The sequence below is a fragment of the Antedon bifida genome, chromosome 5, assembly GCF_963402885.1.
Source record: "Antedon bifida chromosome 5, ecAntBifi1.1, whole genome shotgun sequence".
Classification (NCBI taxonomy): Eukaryota; Metazoa; Echinodermata; class Crinoidea; order Comatulida; family Antedonidae; genus Antedon; species Antedon bifida.
In genome coordinates, this window is record NC_136230.1 from 4,080,032 (window position 1) to 4,104,048 (window position 24,017).

The 24,017-nt window shown below is 33.3% G+C and overlaps 2 protein-coding genes across 4 annotated transcripts in view; both read right to left on the minus strand.

Moving 5' to 3' along the window:
* LOC144843180 (uncharacterized) overlaps nucleotides 1–24,017 on the minus strand; it is a 79,033-nt gene that overhangs the window by 19,372 nt on the left and 35,644 nt on the right. The gene's annotated exons all lie outside the window — the stretch shown is intronic.
* On the minus strand, nucleotides 129–23,119 carry LOC144843173 (uncharacterized). 2 transcript variants are annotated; one of them, XM_078699914.1, is made up of 6 exons: nucleotides 23,047–23,119; nucleotides 11,295–11,442; nucleotides 8,220–9,212; nucleotides 6,850–7,026; nucleotides 4,495–4,866; nucleotides 129–2,186 (listed from the first exon to the last, which is right to left on the minus strand). In XM_078699914.1, the coding sequence occupies exons 2-6, from the start codon at nucleotides 11,344–11,346 to the stop codon at nucleotides 499–501; spliced, it is 3,282 nt and encodes a 1,093-aa protein (XP_078556040.1). In that variant the 5' UTR covers nucleotides 11,347–11,442; nucleotides 23,047–23,119; the 3' UTR covers nucleotides 129–498. The 2 variants fall into 2 exon arrangements, with proteins under 2 accessions (XP_078556040.1, XP_078556039.1); XM_078699913.1 differs by lacking the exon at nucleotides 23,047–23,119 and adding an exon at nucleotides 22,799–22,882.

The following is a 24,017-nucleotide window of genomic DNA, read 5'->3' on the forward strand; positions in this document are numbered from 1 at the left end:
AGTACAATCTTCATAAGAGGTAATTTATAGTATACACTGATACATATTTTATGAATAAAAAAAAAATCACATTATCTCTATACAATCTACAACCATATAAGATTCAATATTTGCGGTGATTTAACATTTATTTCTATACAATAAAATGGATTGACAATAAGACAAATTACAAAACGAAAATAATAAAAATAACTTTTATAATTCGAAATATAGTGTTTAAAAATAATATTTGTTTATATACTGTACTTAATTTTTCTAAATAATTGGCACATTTGCAGATAATTATTTACAACTGGTAATAAAGATAATAAATACAACCATTCTAAATATTAAACTAAATACAAATAGTTAAAATGTTTTCATTTTTAACATTTTACAAACAGCTGGTAAGTGAAGTCAAGAACATCACAATTCGGTGAAAAAAAGCCGAAAATCCAATTGCTGGAATTGGAGCACGGTTATATTGTCATGTCCAAACAATTGTAGTTCCACAACTGTTTAAACTTTTGAAATTTCTAGGCCCTCAAACAAATCCATATCGGAACCTAAATCTCCGGCTGGGTAATTAAAATTTCCTTCAAAATAAGATCCTGGTAAGTTTGGCATGTAGTTATCAAACTCTAGTTCATTTTCTTCCTGATAAATTATCATATCACCAATAATTTGTGTATTTGATGGGAACTGGTTATTATTGAATGAATTTGGTCGTTTAGTAGGAGTTTCTGGTAATTTTCTCCGCGTGGGGCTAGAATCTGCGCTGCCACCAGAAATTGTCTTTGACAGACTTTCATCGCTAATAAATACTTGTCTCCACATATGTCTATCGTCTTTCTTTTCAAGTTTTCGTATCGGTGATGGTTGTTCATCACTGAACATATACTCTTGGGAACTTGTACTGTAAAAAGATAGTCTCATTGGATTCAAATCTGACTCTGCTGACGAAAGACATTCAGTTGATTTCCGTTGACGTTTGGCGGCTTTTTGCTTCAGACGTCGTACTGGTCCACCGGGTGGAGACTCTCTTGTCAAGGACATATGGCTAGCGACACTTTCTGACGGACTCATTGTCTCCGAATCTAATCTCTCTGCACTTTCTGATGGTTCTTCATTGATTGTCATAACCGCGTTTTTGTTTGAACTTAGTCGACGTGTTTTCGAATTCTTTTGCCGAGTTGGAGTAACAGTACGTTGAGGTGAATTCTGATCAGGTTGTTCAATTTGGAATTCATAGAAAGCTGGTCTGGGAGCCGCTGGTAGTTTTCGTGGAACACGACTTGTAGGACTCCTAGTATCGCTATTCGTTTTTTCCGAGTGAACAACCACTTGTGTCGATGTGGGTGTCGTTTGTCTATCCCCGTCTGTACCACTTACCAAGTGAGTTTCTGGAAGTATATCTGTAATACCACAAGTGCTCTGTGACCTCTGCTGATCTTGGTTTCCAACCAATGGGTTGTCTTTCTCATGACAAAGACTTAAACTTCTTGAAATTGCAAACCCGAGTGGTGTGAGATTTCCTTCTCGGTTGACATAAGGGGCAGCGAATTGAAAGTTTGATGGTAGAGTGTTAGAAGAATCACAGCTATTGATCGAGGCTTGACGGGAATATCCAGACGGTCCTTCTCGCATTGTGTACTTGATTTGAAAGCTACTCCGACTACCATCACTGTGAAATGAATATCTATGGTTTCTCTGACCATCAGGATTGCGGTCATCGAACGAGGCATTTATTGCACCTGTAAAAGATTGGTCCTGTCCAAGAGGGTCTTTACGGCAGTCATCGCTGTCTATAGATATCAGTCGACGTGGGAAGTCATTTGAATCCAGGTTCGAATGTTCTTCTTTCGCTAGATACATTTGACTCCTATCGCAGACCTTTCCATCAGGATTACCTCTATCGTCCATGTCACTCGGTATGTCTGTTTTATATGGTCGATGCACAGGGGAGCATTTATCTTGTTCTGCTGGAATAGAAAACTCTGACTTGATTCGAGGTTTAATGTTTCGTATACACTCCAACATTAAGCCACTCTTGATGTAAATGTAAGTTACGGCAGCAACTGTTATGAAGATTACACATACACACGTGACCACTCCAGCCATCATGATGGTATTTCCGGAAAACTGGTCTGGATTCGGATTTTCATAAATATGCTCTTTCTTTGCAGCTTCAATTACGCTTTCTTTCTCTAAAAGAAAACAAAAATGTAAAACTGTAAGTAAATATGAAAAATATTATTTCTATTCCCCCCACCCCCAGAGAAATAATTGTCTTTTTGTGGTTCATTCATTCATGGCTCACTCAACCTCTGTTGGATTTAACCTTCCTCCTATTACTTGCTGTCATGTAGTTTCTGTATGCGTTTATGGCTGGTGGGTTCTCTAAAATAGTAAGCCCCTTTTTGCCCTCCCGGATGATATTAAAATTTCAATTGAATTGTAAATAATTATTTAAATTGTTTTTTTTATAGTATGTATTTATATTGTTTTATCAGTGTATGCGGATATTTGCCTTTGATGACATCAGTAGAGAACAGAATTGAATCGAATTGAATCCGCCACTTCCCACGTTCAGTAATATAATTCGTCATTAGAGTTTTAAAAATAACCAACATTACATCAACAATACCAAATTGTATGTAAAAATACACATCGTATAAAATGCATTTATATAGCATATATAAAAATTGTTATTAATTGATATCAAACTAACAAATACATTTTGTAATAGGAAAAGAAAACGGTCGGCTGAGAAGCCATGAAAGTACAACAAATTGGGAGAGAGAGATCAACGTGCAAGCGACACTGAGTGAGTACGCCTACCAATGGACTGCTAATTATAATGAGGTATGTGTTATACTTGAATTTTCTTTGCTACACAAACAATTACAATTTAGGCCAGCCAAAAATTTACCGATAATTAACTGATAAACTGCCTGTAGAAAAAGGGGTTGAACCGATTCCACTCGAGAAAAAATTAACAGATAATTATCTCATTCAAATTCGATAATTATCGGATATATGCGATCATGTTTAACCTTTTACCTGGAGTTTTAGTAATAACTGATCATGCGCACTTTATTGGTTAAAAAAATAACCGATAATTTTGTTTTGGCTGCGGAAATACGACCTTAAATTTATTTGACAAAGATAACACACAATCATTGTAGCGCCACCTACATTGAAATTACTTTTAGCCCCAAGTGCCATAACAATGATGATGATGTTAGGATGGGAATATTATATTCAGAAAGGATATTAGCACAAATTAGTAGTCTACATCTTTGGATATCAATATCTTACCCCGAGCATTACGTATAGTACTTAAGTTCGGTATTGAGTTATTAAAGCGATAAAGAGACTCTTGATTATACATTTATATTAACCAATTAGTCGAGAATGGTATTTATTAATTGAGAGTTAAAACGACAAATGATATAACTTAAAGCAGTAAACACAATTTGAAACATTCATATGAATAATGTAATTATTATTATTTTCAAGTTACGTCACTAATTAGTTTTTCATCATTGCAAAGGTAGACACATTGATTTTAAAACCCTTTTTTTGTTCGATTTTAAAACAAATTTTTTAATCGATTTTAGAACCCTTTTTTTTGTTCGATTTTAAAAAACATTTTTTAATCAATTTTAAAACACATTTTTGTATCTGAATTATTCTTTTTATAAAAGAAAGGATTGTTTTTAAACCTTTGAATGCATGAACAATACGGGTAGGGTCATGACATCATCACAGTTTACGACATTAGCAAGTGTTTATGATGTAGAAAACCAAAGGTATTAGCTTTAAAGAGCGTATGGGGACATATTATATTTATAATACCATATTACATTACAAGAATACATACCTATACATATTATGTTTATATTTTAAGGAACTAAAAATGTCAATTCGTCGTATCAAATGGTGCGTAGGCCATGAAGATATAAATGTTGGCATCTCGACGTCATCGCCCCAAAGTGTTAAAACATTAAATTCGCCTTAATTAAAAACGCCAAAAATGGAGTAATGTAGTGATTATAGATCGAATGTTCTTAATAATTCATAATATTGTATTAGTTTCTTTACATCTTTTATTGCAGAGTACTCTAATAGATATTCGTTTGTACGAAACCTCCAACTCAAGATTGTAATGGTCTTCCTAATGTTTGGTTGCCACTTAAGCTTGGTTCCCACTAGGACACAACGCAGGGACGTAAATGCAACGCAAGTCAGTTGACCAATGACAAGCGACAGTTTGAATAATTCATCGCTTGTGATTGGTCAAATCACTTATGTTGCGTTACGTCCTTGCGTTGCGTCTCTAGTCGAAACCAAGCATTATAAACGCAACGCAAGCCATGGGTTATTGTCGCTTGTCATTGGTCAACTCGCAAGCGTTGCGTCTCTAATGGGAACCAACCTTTAACATACATTATTAAACATTTACAATACATTAAAATGAGAAAACAAACACAAATACATGAATTTACTTACTTGTTGAATTAAATGTCGCTAAGAATCCATGCCTATAGCTGTTCGAGCGATATATCTTATACTCCAAGAACATCACCTCCCCAGTTGACATGACTGGAATCGGTCGACGCGTTCCCGTTACGAATAATAAAATAGGTGCGTCAACATCATCACCGTCCCGTATCCTTAGGTACTCCTGATAACGTCCACTGGAAGATAGGTCAAACGAATTGAACGTGATGTTGACGCGATATCCATGGTTGACGCGTATTATCCAGGTTGCGCGAGAATGACAGTCTTTCTCGTACGCATCGATGATACCAGAAGGACTCTCCACTAAACAACCACATCCACACGTGTTATACGTTTTTGGTAGTTGATTATTCCCTGAAACTAAAGAGAAAATAATTGGTGAATATATTGATAAGTCTACAAAGACTCAATACAATGTAGTTGGCACTTCCATCCACAGTAGAGACTGTATTGAAAACAAACAATGGAAAATCCTATCCAATATTAATACACAACTTGCTTCAACTAATTCAATTCAATTCAAATTTATTCACCTCCCTTAGGAGAAACATATAAAAACTGTACAGCAAAATAAAACACATCAAAATGAAGATAATACTGTACTTCAAAATAGACTATAATAAATACTTTTAGTAAAACAATTTTAATTATTAATATTTAATAATAACAAACCATATTTTATTAGTACAAAACATATTGCTATTTTATTTGAAGAAAATGAGAAATCATTTATATATTATTATTTACTACTGATATGACCATAAAAGTGTCAAATTATGAAAACAAATTTATTGTATAAATGTTTATAAATCATGAGTGGTATGACAAAATCATTTTTACATTTGGCTCTAGGTTTTGTATTTTAAGATAATGATGGCAGAAACGTATTTTGTAGGCCTATTTACATTGTTCTATATAATCATCGAACTAGTATCTCAGCACTTTCACTTAATCTACAACAGTCATAACTATTCCACCGCTATACAGAATCATCGGTATGTCGGTTTTAATTATGTACCATATTGCTTGTAATTATTGTGCGCGTAGTAGATTAGATGGATACGTACGCGCATTTCATTATCCCTGACAGAAACGTCGTAGCAGTGCTTCATTTGTCGTTTCAACGTGTTTAAATGGCTTATTCGCTAATGCAAAAACCTCCATAATGTCTTCATTATTCAATTTGTATTACTCCAGAAAGGTTAGAAAAACAACTATCAGGTCATTTAGATTTACTCACTCAGAACATCACATATTTTTCTGTGGAAACTCGAGATTATCGAAATAGACGTTATTAAGTTGATTTTGCCTTATTTGCATATCAGCTGTTCTAATTACTGTTTCTCTGTCCTATTTTGTGTTTTCTTTTAAAATAACGTATTTAAACAAATTGTCAATTCAAACGGTAATAACTAATTAATGTGAACATTTTAGAGACTCGAGTTGCGTCGAGAAGAGTATTATTAATCTTTTTGAAAATAAAAATATAGTACAAACCAACGTAAGAAATCTTTTGATTTGTTGCGCTGGATAATAAAGATTTGATTTGATTTTATTCGGTTTCAACATAACATTACAAGACAATATGAATGTGAAAAAAAATACAAGCAAATACATTAAATTGGAAACCAAGGATAGCCCATAAAGTCGAAAGAAAAATCAACTTAGTTCCGATGGGGTCAAATCAAACACGCAACACGAAGAGTACATTTTAGTATAAATCTTATAACGACTCTCTTTTTTTTGTGAGGAAATATATCAGTGTAATTCTTTCGCTTTTTAGTAATCAGATGATTAATAAGAAAACATAGAGAGTTACCACAAGTAGATTAATTTCGATTTCTTATAAGATATGAGTTTAGATTAACCATTGGCACTTGATAAACCTGAGTATAAAGTATAATTATGTACGAATAATGCCAACAAGTAGATGCAAGTTCAATTTTGAATTTCTTCGAGGCATGTATACAATTTTGACAACATTATTTCAAAGTGACAATACTTGAGGGTATGTTGTTGTGAGTCACGTATTTAGTTAATAGAATGCAAATAAATACCGTACTATCGCCCGAATTCACGACGTATACTTCCAATTCAAAATAAGTATACAAAGTTGTCACTAGATACATCTTAACTGACTGTCGCAAGTCACTGAGATAGGTGTATTAGCGGTATCATTTCTGCTGACGGAAACGTTTGTCCTTCACATGGACTAGAGATAGATTATTTAGAAAGATGTGTAGGTCTACGTTAATATTTATATTTTAGGTGTTATGTCGCTAGAGACGATACCATAAGGAAAATCATTGTGGTCTTTAGTGGTTTCCCAGGTTCCATTCTTACCTGTAGGGCAGATGAATAAGTTACACTCCTCAGTTTTGACGTAATCACCATTGCACAGAGCACCACCATTTTTAGGAACTGGGTTCTCACAGCCACGCGTTCTATGTCGACTTCCACCACTACAGCTAGCAGTACAGGCACTCCACTCACCCCATTCAGACCAACCACCAGCTATTGCTATTTTAAGAAAAATATAAATTGATTTACATTATTACTATAGAAGAATGGCAACAATTTAGAGGCAATACTACTTAGCAAAACATCATACAGAGATGATGACATGTCTGGTGACTCCCTAGAAGGTGAAAATAGATGGTGGATATACGGTGGATAATTTTTGCTATAGCATGAAAATAAAACTCTGAGGTTGAATAAAAATACCAGAAACGTAAAATTCAAGTTACATTACCTAAATTTAGGCATCTGATATGATTTTTTACCACACTGTTTATTTTTCATAGTTTTTAAACAATTTCTCTCTATTTACAACATTTGTGTACAAAAGAATAGAGATGTTACTGTGTAATTTTAACTATCTGATAAGAAAGTGCGTATTTTCAAAAAGCTCTAGTAACACAAATAAAATCCCAAAAATTATGAAACATAGGGGAAACTATAGATCGATAATTATTTGAATGTATGATCAATCGAAATTTTTTGCCCGCACCCGGCCTTTAAGACAGCTAAATCACCCTATTGTGCAGTGTCACTAGATAAATCTTAACTGACTACTGAAATATTGCCTAATACATCTAGACTAGATGACTATCAATAGTCAGTTAATGTCTACCTAGTAACAGCTGCATAACCATGTGGCTAAATGTTACATTATATTTTTATACAGTATTCCAATAATGCGATTGTGTGGATGGGGGAAAAGTCATAGTATAGCTGCGATTTTTTACGCTGCCATTCAAATAGAATGTTAAACCAGAAATCAGACAGAATACTGAGTAAGCAAGTTAATTAAAACTGACATTGATTTATCATTCTTTATTCCTAATTGATATACACTAGGTAATTTAAATCACGCTGTATCTCTCTATATGTCAACATAAAGAGAACGTGCGATGTGTTATCATAACCAATTTGATTTATAATATCCTTAGAGTGTTCTAATGGACGATTGGCGCCCGTATCGCAGCCGCAAATGTATGTGTGACGCGCGCGTACAAAAGCCGTTCATTTTTATCAACTTTTGAACGCGCGCGTTTCGTTGTATCGTCACCGCGTGGTACTGTGGATATACAGTACTCTGTAAACAAAGCTACACAGAGTATTCGATTAATTCATGTACAGTAGTAAAATTAGGCGGTATTTGATATGTTTAATTGAAATTTAAGTAAAAATAATAATAGAAGTTCACTCACCGATATCCGATGAATAAAAGGGGACGCACATGCGTGCTTGTTCGTGTACCGAACCAGTTCTCGTTACACTTACATAGAAAAAACAATATCCAGGATGAGTAGGAATAGACTTAGCTTGTTGTGCACCTGGTTCATAAAAATTAGAACAAGCTATTTTGTTATCATACTCATTGTTAGGCGTGTCAACTTCTAATATATACGCTAGACTGCCAATAGGTCCGGCCTCGGCAGAATAGCTTGTCTGGCCGTAAACTCGAATTTTATCGTTTGATTTTCCACAATAAGGAGCTTGATGGTTAACGGATAACGACTGGTTTTTCGAGCACTCTGATATACTCTGGTGTGATGGCACAGTTACGCTATAGTTAGGGTTCCATACTACATTCATAAAATCACTAGATCCTAATACAGTACCACTCTTAGTTGTAACAAGAAATATATAATATCCAGCCGTGTCCAAATATTCGCAGTCTAATGTCACTGTTGAATCTCCTTCTTGATAATCAATCGGTTGCGAATATACTTCGATTTGGTCGGATTTATGATCGTTGTATTTCCGATATCTGGCAATAAAAAGTAGCTCATGTTGATTGTGTTGACAAAGGCCATTGTTAAACTTCATATAGAGCGATATTCCGACAGGCCCGTCAAGAGTTTGCAGTTGTGTTGAAGGTCGAACAACCTCCAAAAATGGAGGTTCCACGGTGAGGATGTCGCTTTGGGCTACCGTCGTTTCATTGTCATCCAGCACTTGAAAAATCAGCCTGCTTGTGTTAATAAACATACTGCAGGGGTATACAACTACCCCTGCTTGAGATGACACGTGATTGCGATGCAATGATCGATTGGTATCAATATCAATCAATTCCAAAATGGCGTCTGATTTATTTCCACTGCTCTCCACCAATGTGTAGTTTACTGAAACGTTTACATTACTAAAGGCCATGTGTGTTGTAGGTGCCTGTACAAGATAAGTTCCATGGCAGAAACAAACTATAATGAAATGGAAAAATGATATTACAAAAAGTCAAAAAAAGCTCTGTGTACACTATCAAACTAGTTTTGGAAAAAAAAGAGTTTGATGTTCCCAAATGCCAGTGATATACCCAAATATGGTAGTAATATGACATCATCATGTCCATTATTATATGGGCACATCACATCTTTTGTCACAAAGTTTAATAGTGTAGACAGAGCTTAAGGCCATGCATTGATAACATTGAAATATAAATAGGATGGCCTATAATTTGTTGGTATACAAATGAATATAGGCCTGTATATCTGTTGTGTGAATAAATAGTAGGCCTATACGGTTTAACATGTTACGTAACAAACTTACGCATATATAAAGCTTGGTTCCTAGGACGCAGCGCAATGATGTAAGCGCAACGCAAGCTATTTGACAAATCAAGCGGCGTATTTAGTCCATGGATTTAGCTAACAAATGACCATTTTTGAAAACTAATTATCCAAATCTGTCACTTGTCAAGTGAAATTTAAATTGTTTTCAAAATGTTTTTGCTTATTTTCTGAACAAATAGGTCAGTACAATTGGGTCATTTAATTACGTGGTCGAATTTGGACCTTCATTGATTCCTGTGCTTAGTTCTATCTCTCACATTACTCTGATCAACAAAAGAACTTGTTTACTATATGGGATTTATTTCACAGCATGCCCGATGGTGACCCTCTAGCCTCGGTATCATTTAACCGGAAAATCAAAAGTTAAAACGAAGGTTATGTATGATGAAAAGCGGCTGTGTCGACACAATTGTACATTAAAAGCCCACTTAAAAGGGTGTAACTTAACATTTATTTGCTTGCTTCTTTAATAGCTGACCGCAGAAATTGGCTATATTAAATTACTAGCAAAAATGCGATGAACTTAAATAGAAATTGAATGTTTGCCTTTCAATTTTGAAGTATAGGTACCACCATAGTAAGATACGATTTATATTTTAGAAAGAAAAGAAATGACTCTAATATGTATTATAATAGAATATATAGAAATATATATAGTACAGTTGTTATTTCTAGATATGGATGACTTCCGAAATAAAAGAACTGCAAATGGATTGAAATTGACAACCTTATGGTTATACTACAAATGACAGTTTTAAGAGTTTAAGTAAATATTTGCTATTTAGGTTATAGTCATTTATAGTCATATTTGTCACAGAATTTGTCAATGAATAGAAAGTAAATTACAAATTAAATTTGAAAAAAGTATTAACAAATTGTCTTACTTGAATCAAGAAAAACTGTTCAAATGACAGCAGTTTCATTGGTGTAGAGACCTGCAGTACGGGGCGCCGTTCGAGACATTACAATTATGGCAACATTGAGTTAACATAAATTGCAATGTTCTGAACGGCGCCCTGTATACAGAGTTGAGATTCACAAAGTGTACGCCCAACGCAATTTTTTTTTATAATATCATGTGGTTATAATGTATAAGCAGCTTTTTTACTGGGTTTAACAATTTATGTAAGGGAGTTAACTTTGAAATTTAGGTCTAATCATTACTGATAATTGATATATCCTTCGACTATTATACCAGATACAAAGTTACCGATATTTTACTTAGAATTTACTATGTTCTTATCCTACGATTTAATATTCAGTAAAACAAACCTGAATCAACACTTATGATAATAGCATGTTTAATGTGACAAAACTAAATAAATCTTGGATTAGTATTCAGTGGATGCAACACCCTTGCTATTGAGCCTCGGCTATTGAGCCTCGGGGCATAGAAACAACCCATGGAATGATCACATATGAATAGATTACGTGCTATAATGTCAGAATAAATCACATACTCTGAGTTTTAAATCAAATAATATGGAAGTGTCTATTTGAGACATCAAAAACTACTGTATGTATTACCAATCCTTTAACAACATCTGCGCATGCCCGAGATCAATCAGTGCAAGCTTCCATCCCGATGTTTCGCCGAGGTTATACAACGCCGAATTTTTTTTGTACGCAAGTGCAAATGACCATCCGCAATTCATATGCAAAAAAAAAACATTAAGGTCGTTGTATACTGTATAATCATTACATTATACTTACTTAATGAAACAAAAATGAAGATGATTAAAATCCATCTCGTGTCTTTCTCCATCGGATCTCTACCGCGTCGTTACTATGGCAACAATTAATACCTGTCTCATTTTATTATCGGTAACTAACGCATCAACATACTGCAATGATAATATACCTACAAAATAAGAATAACATAGTTATGATCTTATGAGATGATGTTGAGTTAACTAAAATCAATGATATATGGAACGCCCATAATGCCTTCTGCATCAACATAGTACAATGATAATATACCTACAAAATAAGAAAAACATAGTCATGAAGTTATTAGATGATCTGTATTTAACTCAAATCAATGATTATGAAACGCCTATAGTGCCTTTTTCTGCTTATTTTCGGTCTAATAATCAGCTTTATTACCATATTCATACTAACTATACATTCAACGTTATGTACTACGGTTGTTGGCAATAGTTGAAACTTCAAATGAAAGGCAATCAGGTCATTCCGTACTCTCATTCCATCGTCTTAAACTGAACAAAATTATTTCGCTTAATGAAACAATCCCATCATTTTCGACATTATTATAAATAAATCTGGAAAAAGCCAATAATTCGACACATATATTATTTGTAAACCACGCGGCATATGTGTGATTAATGTTTTACCTTATGATATCTGATGACGGTGTTTTAATGATCAATCACCACGGTTACATGGCTACCTATGCCTTCCAGAATAAATAATGTAGATCTATATATAAATCCTTAGGCCTAAGAATCGTGTAGTAATAATTTGCTCCTTGTAGAAAATGGGTTACGTGCCTGTTGAATCTGGTAGGCCTAGGCCTCTTAAAAGTATTTCAATAGACTACGACCTACTAAAACGTTTTGATCCGTGTTCAATAAATTTAAACCCCACTTCAAAAATCACTCCCACAAAGGTACCGTATTATAGCAGTTTATAGTTTATATAAAAATTCACCCATACTCAACTATCTCTCTTAAGAATTCGCTTGTAATATTGGATGAGCTTTTCATTGATAATTTTAGATGGCGTCGAATCTGTCTCTTGTGGAAAGTTTATTTTTTAGTCCGTGTTTCCAAAACAAAGCGTAACCAGGCCAGTAATAAATACCTGAACCCACTTTTCAGTTTGTATATAATCATCTATGCCATAGACTATACCTCTTTAATTTAAACAATTTATTACCTCATAAATAATGAATAAAGGTATGAGATCAGTCTAGAGTCAAAAGTATATTATGTTAAATCCGAATAATTTAAATATTGCAATCATATCCATGACTCCAGAAACTGGTTCGTTCTTTTGTACTTCACCAAAATATTAGGTTGCCATTATTAATTTTGGATGAGAGTGGGGTACACCAGCTATCCCCCTGGGCCCGGCACATTCCTTTACTAACAGTCACATTTACCAACCATAACCGTTGATAATGCGAATAACATGTTGAAGTTTGAGGTGTATTGTTTTCATATTTTATTATAGTCCCATGTGATATTAACATTGCATCTATAGTTTAAAACTAATTTGAATCGACCTACTGCATGTTTGTTTAGCCTAATAATATGTGAGTCGTTGAAGTATAGTTCATTCTCGTATGAGAACCCGTTCCCAGGGTTATTATTTTTTCCAATTTCTTATTTTTTGGGTTCTTAGTATTTTTTAGATCAATTTTGATGGGTTTCTTTTGTTTGCTTTTGTGTTTTTTGTTCGATTTAATCATTGTGTTGTGTTACCGTAAATGGTAAATGTTTCCATTATTCTTATAGAGAAATAAATTAAGATTGTGTATAGTATTGTTCGATTCAGACATAACTGTGTGTTTCGTTTGTCGCAGGATGTTCATGAATATGTTAAAACATTATTTTTGTGATGTTACTGTAACTCAGTAATATGTTTTAATATTACTTGAGGTCGTCGAGTGTACTTGAACTTCGACATACCTCTCATATAATGTGGTGTCACCCACTTCAGACATTTAGCAGTTCATAACATAAACACATTTATAAATGTGAGTACTGCAATGTAATCGTAAAATATTAGGAGTGCTAGTAACAAAATCACAGCGATGGCATATGATTTATGAACTATTATCAATCACTGTCTCTGTTGCTGTCCACACTGGTACTGACCATGTAAGCACCTGTTCAGACGAATAAAATGATGACACGTTTGTTGCCTTGGCAATTAACGCCAATGTTATACTCAATTATAACATAATGTTTGTCATCTTACTTACCGACCAACATTTAACTAATTTAACATAAAATATAGGCCTATTACACACAAAAAAGAATGTAATGTATTGTACATTTCGTTCACGTTTCGGTTTTCGGCACCATGAGCTAATGTATATGGGCTCATATACTCCATATTATTATTGTTTAACAAATTGGCCATTTATTCAGATATGCATATATGCAAAATGCATATTTTTAGTTAAAAACTATAAATAGTCATTCATATTCTTAGAAGGAAACAATTGGTTTTATTGTATTATAAAACCTTATGATAATTTTTATACAGCCAAGTAGAGGCTTATACTATGGCCTACTAGGATGCTGTATGACTTCATAAGTGGAGTATATATTACAGATACTGTGTAGAAATGAAAGATAGTCTTTAGTAAAAATAGCACTTTATTTACACGAGCAAACACAATTACAATTGGTAGACCCGGTGTGTGCAAGGACAAAAGTGACCATCACTTAAGCTGAGATTCTAAAATATACTGTATAACAATAAGAAGGTCTTAGTCTTATATTTAGGCCTAAATGTAAAACCACATCGTTCTACCCACGGTACAGCTGGAATTTTATCTAGCTCACTTACCTTCTTTTATTATAGGCCTACAACACGTTATAATTGTAATTTCCAAAAATCAATACAGTTATTTTCACAGTGATACAATTTATAATCGTATCTTGTGGCTTTATTTCCGTTACATTTCCAGCTTCTTATGAGGATTAACCCTTCTTGTACAACTCTGTCATTACGTCATCTTTGGCTATATAACTTTAAAGTGTGCCACCAACCCTCACCAATATCAGTCTGATAGGCCTACTATACTACCTCACTCATCCTTACCTTAATGCTTCTTATTCTGGTCCTTACGGAAACTGAATTTTACATCTTGCTAAATTAAAAACACAGTATACGCAGTACTCCGCGTTTATCTGCTCTAGGCCTCTAGCCTTCCTGACGTTAACTACAACACAGACTTACAAATCTACCACAACCTCCCACCTCTCGTGACATCACTGTTAACTTGCTTCAGATGCTGTAGGCAGATCACTAAACCATTATAAAATTACCGTCTTCATTTCTTCAACCCGTAGGAATGTTTGCTTAGCCAATGTAAGCTAAACGCTCTCTGGACCACCGTCCGGGTCTGAACTAAGTGATTGACAGCCCCTAATGTTGTCCTTTTGAGATAATTGGATCTCGGGATTCACCATTAATGACTTGGTGCACAGCCAGGGTTTATTTTAATTAAAGAGAATTAATATAAAAATAACCATACTAGGAATTACCTATTGTTCAAAATGGTATCAACTTGCACACGTATAACTAAAAATGTTTTTCTTAAAATCCAAAAATTAAAATTGTACGATACATTTCAGTAAAAGTAATTTGATAGACCTACTAAAAATTGAATATTTTCTTTAGGAAAACATCGCAAATTCTTTTTCATTTGTTTTGTTTGAAGTATTAGAAAATACAGTATTACATTAATTTTTAAGCACCGCCTATTTTATTTGTTTGCTTTTTAGCACAAAAGTATAGCTTGCAATCGCTTTTAGCTTATAGATCTTACCTCTTCACAGTCAGGATCATTGGAACTTCAAGGGGGCCAAGCCACTATTGTCCCTCTTTATTCATTCCCAGTTTAAGTGGTATTAAGGCTAAGGTCAGTCTATTAGTATATAAAGACTAGTCAACAATGCATGTAATGATCAACAATTGCGCTTCCATTATAAGTGCCTTCTCGTATACTGAAACCACGTCATTTTGTTTATCTTTCACATAATTTAAATCTAGTCACCGAAACTTGATCAATCTGTATGGGCTTTCACGCCTAAATTACATGCTAAATTTAACATCTTCGTTCAGCCTAGTGAATTTCAATTTAGTATGTACTATTATATGGAAGACAAAATAAACACAATTTTATTCCAAAGATTATTTGTTTTGTTTATTAGGTATAGTGAGAAATATCGAAATATGTTTGCTTTTGGATCTAGTTTTCCATTATGATTGGGACTAACTAGTCTATTTTTCTGGAAGGCTATTTATAGTCAATCTTGAACCTTTACAGAGTGGAGGGAGAGTTTAGAGGACATTTGTCCATTAAGCTCTGTCTACACTATCAAACTTTATGTGACAAAAAAATGTGATGTGCCCATATATGGACATGATGATGTCATATCACTACCATATTTGGGCATATCACTAACATATTTGGTATCGAACTAGTTTGATAGTGTAGACAGAGCTATCTGCAACATTGTTGTATGATACCGGTACTATGTGTTGCCTTTCTTTCGTCCACCTATGCAGGGGACAAGTTGCAAACATTCCCCCCCCCCCCTCTTCCCTCAATGAATTTTTCTGTGCTATTACTCTACCCCAAATTAATTATTCATAATACACATAGCCCAGCCGAGTTGGTCCAAAGTTTTACTATAGGCCTATCAAACATTGAATTATTCTTCCTCTATTATACAGGTATTATGCAAAATCTTTTAAAAAAATACTATAACGTATATTATATAGTCATTTTTATCTTGTACGTTAATATTATACACTGTAGGAACTGACCTTACGAAGTTAGTTCTACATCTATTATTATTTTAAAACATGATTTAGTGGATTTGTCTGCACTCCACTAGTTGTTTTTCATATAACGATTCTAACGATAAAGTAATTACAATAAATAATATATACAGTCGTTTTGTCACCTATAACTAATGGATTTTAAATGACATGGATCGCCATACTATAATTCGTATCCTATAAATTAAAATGAATGAAATCATTAATATTATACATGTTTTACATCATTCTACAGATATATACAATTTCCACACAATTTCAATAAAGTACGTTGAACTTTGTTAATCGAAATGGTTGATCTAGTTTCACACAAAGTAACAAACGAATTGTTATTCGATATCAAATAATAACTTCATTCAGTTTACGATGCCAATATTGATTAATGTGAACAGTATATAAAATCAGATCTCAACAATGCAACAGTAAAGAAAATGTGTTACGTTACCTATGAGCGGCCAATCGGGACAATATAAGTTTAACTCGTTTCACTGGTCGGTTCTTTCAGTGCATTAGGTCGATTTTTTTAGCGTGGTTTTAAGACATGACCCTAACACTCGGTTTCCCACTTGGACGGAATATTAGGACGCCGTGTGTGATTGGTAAAATTACTTGCGTTGCGCAAATACATAAATAGCCCCTGTATCAGGGGGATTACCACCTATCTGATAGGACAGTGATTAATTTACTATTGGTAACCTTGGCCACATTGCCTAGAGACATAAAATAAAATAAAAATAAAAAAAATAAGATTCAGTTTCTTGCGTTGTGTTGTAGTATAGTGGGAACCAAGCTTTGTATAAGTGCAGGCCTACTACTGTTAAATTAAACGTAATTATCTGTTTAAACGTAATTCTTGATATAGCAGACTTAGGCTAGCTATTTATATTCATTCATTCAATTCAATCTTTTATTTTGGAATCCCTGGTCCATAGAAAGTAAGTATACATTAACAAACAAAAAAACTGTACTGACTAATAGGAATATGATCTCGTATATGATGATCTACGGTAATTAGTATGTATTTACACTTCTTTGACATTAATGCACAGTAGGCCTATTCAAGTCAATTCAAATTTATTCACCTCCCTTAGGAGAAACATATAAAAACTGCACAGCAAAATAAAACACATCAAAATGAAGATTCACACGAATCGAAAGATAAAAATGGTTTTGACAAGTTAAATAAAGTGTCAAAATCATTGTGAAAAAGGGCAGACTTAACGCTATCACAGATACCATGATTGACACAATCCACAAATTTACACATTTTTTAAAGATTATGGCGGTATGTACTATTAAAGACAATATTACAAATAGAAAAGTGTATATATATATATATACATATTAACAATTTTAACAACAATTAAAAATGCAAAATAACTCAAGATCTTAACTCATGAACTTTACTTCAATGCTCGTCGCACACACTGCATCATCCAACACAATAGATATCATTCTCTCCATTTGATGTTAATGAATCTATTTTACAAGCTTCTTCAACTAATGAATATAGATTTGATATTACCTTTTGAAGTAACCGACCAGGTGCAGCGAACTTAACGATAAGTCAGTGAACTCAAATTGAGTGTTGAGTAAGGCTTAAGAATCCCTCATTAGTAATGGTCATTAGTGAAGTGATAGGTACGAGTAATTGTCATTAAAATAAAAAGACAGGCAATAATATCCGTCAGAAACTCATCAATCAGGATGTGTAAAGCCTGCGCCATGATTTAATTGATCGAATCAAGATTCAAGATTATTTATTCGTCCATAAACTGGAAATTTGACTTTACTTTATACATATAAAAAATACATTAAAACATCATAAGACCAACAAATGAAATGATAAAATAGATAAAAATTTGCTGAAATATCACGGGAAATTTGATTCTTTTCTGAATATCATTAGGCTTACAAAAACTCAAAAGGTATGCACGGAATAAAATCAGAGTAGAGATGAAGTAGGCCTAGAGTCAGATACGGAATGCTATCTTACAATATAAAACGCGTTTTCAAGCATAATGACGCAAACGCGTTTCAGATTACAGAATTGCAATAAATTAATAGCATTATTAACGGTATATTTATTTAGGATAAAACAAATCTAATATTATAATATGTTTATAATATTAGTTCAACTATGCAGACATAGGCATATGCTGTGTACTAGGTTTGTATTTTATAGACATATCGATTCAGTTCAATACAGTTATAAAGACTGACTATCAAACGATTGTTTCGAAGTGACCAAATGTCGTCTGCGTAGCCTGATTGTCTGTCGCTTATGTCCATTTGTTGTTTTGACTGATATCGCGCTATTTATTTAGCGAAACACAACGAGCAACCTGCGAAAACACTCGCTATCATGACCAAAAAAAATCATTTACTAGATAATCAATCATGGAAAGAAATAGACGAGATTTTCAGAAATTGAAAATAAGATTTGTTCAAAGTCTGCTTTAACGTCATAATTATCGAGTGCTTCTAACTTCCATATTCATATTTTTGCAATTATGGTTAATAAAGTATTAAATTAAAGATTAAACAGCATAATTTACTTATTACAATACAACAACGCTACTAAAATTATAATCAATTCTATGTGGCTTCTTGTTTTTTGTTGTTTTTTTTTTTTTGTATGTTACCTTATTATGTTTTGTTCATTAGCTATACTGTAAATGTAATTTACGGCTTGTTGAGTCTATACTGTTATACATGCATAAATAGTGTTTTCTCCGAAATATTATGTGTATGAAATTATTTATTCGAACAATTTCAAATTGTTGATATTATGCATCGTCGTTTCTAAGTTAAGCTAGGTGGTATGGTGTTTTCCAGTTTTTGTTTTGATGTTTTCACAATTTTAAATGGGGTTGTATGAACTCTCGTGGTATAAACACTTAATTCACAGTGAGATTAGTCCACCCTTTGTCCTTCACCCATCTTCTGCCAATCAGGGTGCGGGTTACCAGTTGACCATTAGTTTTCACCAGGCGCCACTCGACAGTTGTTGAGTCAAAAAGTAATTCTGTACGCGCTAAAACAAATGTGCATGCACAGAACGACTGTTAGACTCAATAGCTGCGTATTAACGTCGTGAATGTTGATATGTATTTACTCATTCCTCAACAAGAATCCAATCTCAGAAATGAGGCCAGCGATGACAAATGCCATCTTGTGACAATTCTATACATCTATATTTTTTGGCATTTTGATTAGCCCAAGGAAAGTATAAACACGTCTGTGATTTAATTACAGGACATTTGTTATTTGTAAATGGCACGATGTTATAAAACAACGTCGCAGCTGCCTGTCGCTATAACATACATCATTCCTAATGAACTAACATTTTATTAATTAACTACCCACTAAAACATGATTTATAAAATTGGATTTTAAAGTATTTCTTCCATCAGAATTGACTTTAAAAGTATAGCTTAATATAAATATGTCTATAAAGTTAGAAGAATTAAATGTTATACAACGCAGACAATAAATTTTTTGTAATAATAATAAAAGTCTTTATTATATCTCAAAGGCTATCACTCTTCTTTAAAACAATATTTCACTGTTGTATTGGTTAATTGCGTAAATGAGTACCTGGTTGAAAAATATTAGGTAGAATCAGGAGGAACGAACTGGCCATCTACTACATAATGTCGATTCTGCAGTTGTCATTAGATAGATCCTAACTGACTATTGACAGTCATCTAGATACGAGTCTGTGTGTATTAATTACTTTCAATACATGTTATCCATGTCACTAGGTTCGTATTTAGAGACAATGTAAATCGTTCAGAATGAAATACGAGACACACCTTATTATGTTGATATAATACAACAACTTGCTTGGCTGTGCTGTATTACACCCGGGCCTATTAGTACCGTACTATGCTATGTCACTAGGCCTATACAGACTTAAATGCAACACAAACTATAAATAAAATATCGAACCTGCAACCTAATTTGCTATCTGTTAACTTATATGAGCGTCATTAGGACTAATACAATTAATATTTGTATCGTATACCTTGTTAATTTCGGATAGTTTTGTGTGACAATGTGAACGATTAATGTAGGCAAGGTGTATCAAGATTATAACGTTCAGAAGATATTGCGCATGTGCAGTTCATTATCAACTCGTTAATGACCTCACACAAAGCCCACAGGAAATATGAATTTAAAATCATACATTATTTATAAATATCAAATATAAAATGCTATTATTATATTTTATTGGAGAAGAAAACAGGATAATGGGAATATTGAAAAAGAATACGTTATGTTTGTGGGGAAATTGGGTCTGTTTACTTTTATGTGTTCGTTTGTTGGTCTTTCTACGGGGCGCCGTTCGGGACACTAATTATGTCAATAAAGCACGACACAGAAATAATGTAATTATTTTGGCACATAAAAAATTCTGTCAAACATAATTAATTCTCATACATGATTATTCAGGTACACATTTTTATTATGCAGGTACATAATTAATTATCTTGAATGGAAATCTATAATAGTCAAGATAAAACTATAGTAAATAACAAAATATTTGATTCTATTGGCAGTGAACGAATAACAATGCAAATGTACTGGTTTTATCATGTGTTTTGCATTGTTATTCGTATCATGTCAATTTATTTCCTGATTTTGTATATATCATTATTTAAAGTTTACCTTGTATTTTCAATTCAATGTCTGCAACATTCTGTTTATTATAATTGATAATGGCACGTGGAATAAAGATGTATACATTAAGAACGTCATGTTCATTAACAATATTGCTTTCTACGCGACCTTGAATGAAGATGCAATCTAGCTAAGTGTCAAAAGATCGCTTCGTGTTTATTAATCAACTGCATTATCCATATATCTTAATGTCTTTTTCATTTTCTGTAAATGCGCGCTATATACTATATATACGGCCGCTGTTGCAATAAGGTAACTATGAGCTGTGGGTAGTGTAGAGTAGCGGGGTAGGTTAAAAATGTGTTTAATTGCAATACAAACTGAGTAGGCCTACTCTGTGTAAATAATATATCAATTTCTCATAATTATGTAACTGAAGTTGGTAACAAAACAGTGTCTCCGCCTCTGCCAATCTATAAACCTACATTGATATGCTCATTGTATTACATAAAGATCAGCTTAAATTTTAAAGACACAACTTTAATATGATGAATTCTGAAATGTGAAAACGGCCGTGATGTTGTGAGAGTTTGGAGATAAAGGCCTATACTATTTTACAGTGTCAATAACTTTGAGCGATCATATTAATTTATCAGGTAATTAACCAATATTATTAGATTAAAATAGTATTTGTAACGATCCGTAAATTTAATTATTTTCAAATAAGGCCAGAAGCTTGGCATATTTTACAATCTGAATTGTATTTGTAAGTTAGCCTACATTAACTTCGAATCGGCTCAGATCTTAATTTAGTTGGGTAGATAATCAAAAACATTGATCTAGACCAACAACCTGTAGGTAGAGTTCAAGTATCTTATAAACTGAGTTAGCAACATTTTACAAATCGATACAATTATCACCGCGTAACCGTCTCTGTTACGCGCTCCGTGGACACGAATCTTCTCCTGAGATACCAACTCAACATTTTGAATAGGCCTTAGGGAAATCTAAAAAACGTATGAACACAACCTAATTCATCTTTGATAGAGTTGTACGTAACATGATGCCAATGACGTTGAAATATGTTGCCAATATTGAATATTATTTGTCTATCGTGTGTACACTTAGTAATTATGTGGACGGAAAATGTAACCATTTAAGATGGAATTGCATTAGTTTTTAGTTACGTAATAGGTGGTCATCGTGTAGATCAAATAGATTTAGTTATCAATTTTAGGCTGTTATAATATTATCTCCATTTGGTCAAGTGGTCAAGTGGTCCTTGGAGGAATAAGTATAGTCTACAACATTGTAGTTTTTAGTTACGTTTTAATAGGTGGTCATCGTGTTGAGCAAATAGATCTAGTTATCAATTGTAGGCTATTATAATATTATCTCCATTTGGTCAAGTGGTCCTTGGAGGAATAAAACATTAAAATATTAGTTTTCAGTTATAATTTATTAATGGTCAGTGTAACTGATCAAGTGTAATATCAATTACGTTAATATGTCAGTTTGCCAAGATTGTGATCAAATAAGTTTTTTAGGTGATAAATAATGTAATTGATATATAGTTAAATATTGTATTATATATTTTATGTGAATTTACCAAGATTTGCAAACGGTATAGCCTACACATACAAAATTCGAAAACGAAAAAAGAAAACGTTACGCTCCTAAATTATATAGTTACGGTGACGCATTTCAAGACTATATGACGCGTTGTAAAGAACATTTCAACCTTCTAAATTTATAAATTTGAGTATATTATATTACTAATACCTTTATTAGTTATTGTCATTATAATACATTTAAAAAAACACGAAAGTTAGAAACACAAAATAACATAAATAAGTCAACAAAATATTTGTTTAGTTACAAGACTTGTCTACATAATTATAGAGATATTATTTATATAAAAGCAGATTATTGAATTGAACAGTTTTAAACACAAAACTACAAAATTATTCCTATATTATTAATCACAGAACTAAATACTCCTGATCAATACTTAAAAGGTACCGTAAACGTTTTGATTTACTTACCTAAAAAAGTAAAGATCTACTTGTCTGTAGTTTTATCTCTAATACGACACTCCCTTTTAAACGGATGCTTAATGATAATATTAATCCTCATTATACATCGCAACTGTCACAAAAAATTGTAACAGATCTACAATAAATTTAAATCAATTTTTTTCGTCGTAAATTCCTGGTTATATAAACAAAAATCTTCAACTATACTTGATGTGTATAACTAAATATGAAAATAGTATAAATGCACTTCGCCTTACCTCAAATGGACATAAGTTCTCACTGCACATACGGAATTAAGAAATGAACTCTATAACATTATAATGCCGGAAGAGAACCGGTTGCCATGGCTACCTCATTGTTGTATGAAGGTGCATGCATATTAATCTATATTATGATAAAGCATATATTTTTTATATTCGTCGAGAACAAAAAGATGAATTATACACCGAACAGCGCATAAAATAATGTGTATACTTACAATAGAAACATGGAGATATACATAATTATACTACTGTATAAAGGCGTATTATTTTTTAAATATTCCAATGATGCTGTATACTTATTGTTTTATATTAGGCTACTGTGAAGGCAATATTAGGCAATGAATAATTTTGTCAAGACACTTAAAAGGTGGGTGGGGGGGGGGGGGGTTTCATTTGTCACTGCTAAAGCTCTGTCTACACTATCAAACAAATGTGATGTGCCCAAATATGGTAGTGATGTGACGTCATCGTGTCCATATACGGGACATCACCTTTTTTTGTCAACATACTATTTGATAGTGCAGACCGAGCTTAAAAGAGCATTTTAAAAGAAAGTCTTTGTGACGCGGTTTCAAATTGTCCAAAGGAACCTAGAAACACCGTGTGTGGGAGTCCTATTTTACACCCATTCATTGAACATATTGGCTCAAAGGTGAAACATGAGTATGGAGACCTTCCTATGACACCTATCATTTGACATATTGGCAGAACCCCCTGAGTAGTAGTGGGTGGGGGTGTGGTATGTTAAGTGACACTATTCACTGTATAAACATTATTTGTTTTACAATTTTTGCAACACGATGCGTTATAGAAACGTGCCCTGTGTGTGAACTAATACCTACAGAGTTCTAACGGGTTATTTACGATTTTGCTTTAATATCAACCTGTGAGAACGTCCGTGCTACTATCCCAGTGGGCTTACATTATGTAGACCATATCAAACGTGCTCACCACATCTTTTTCTA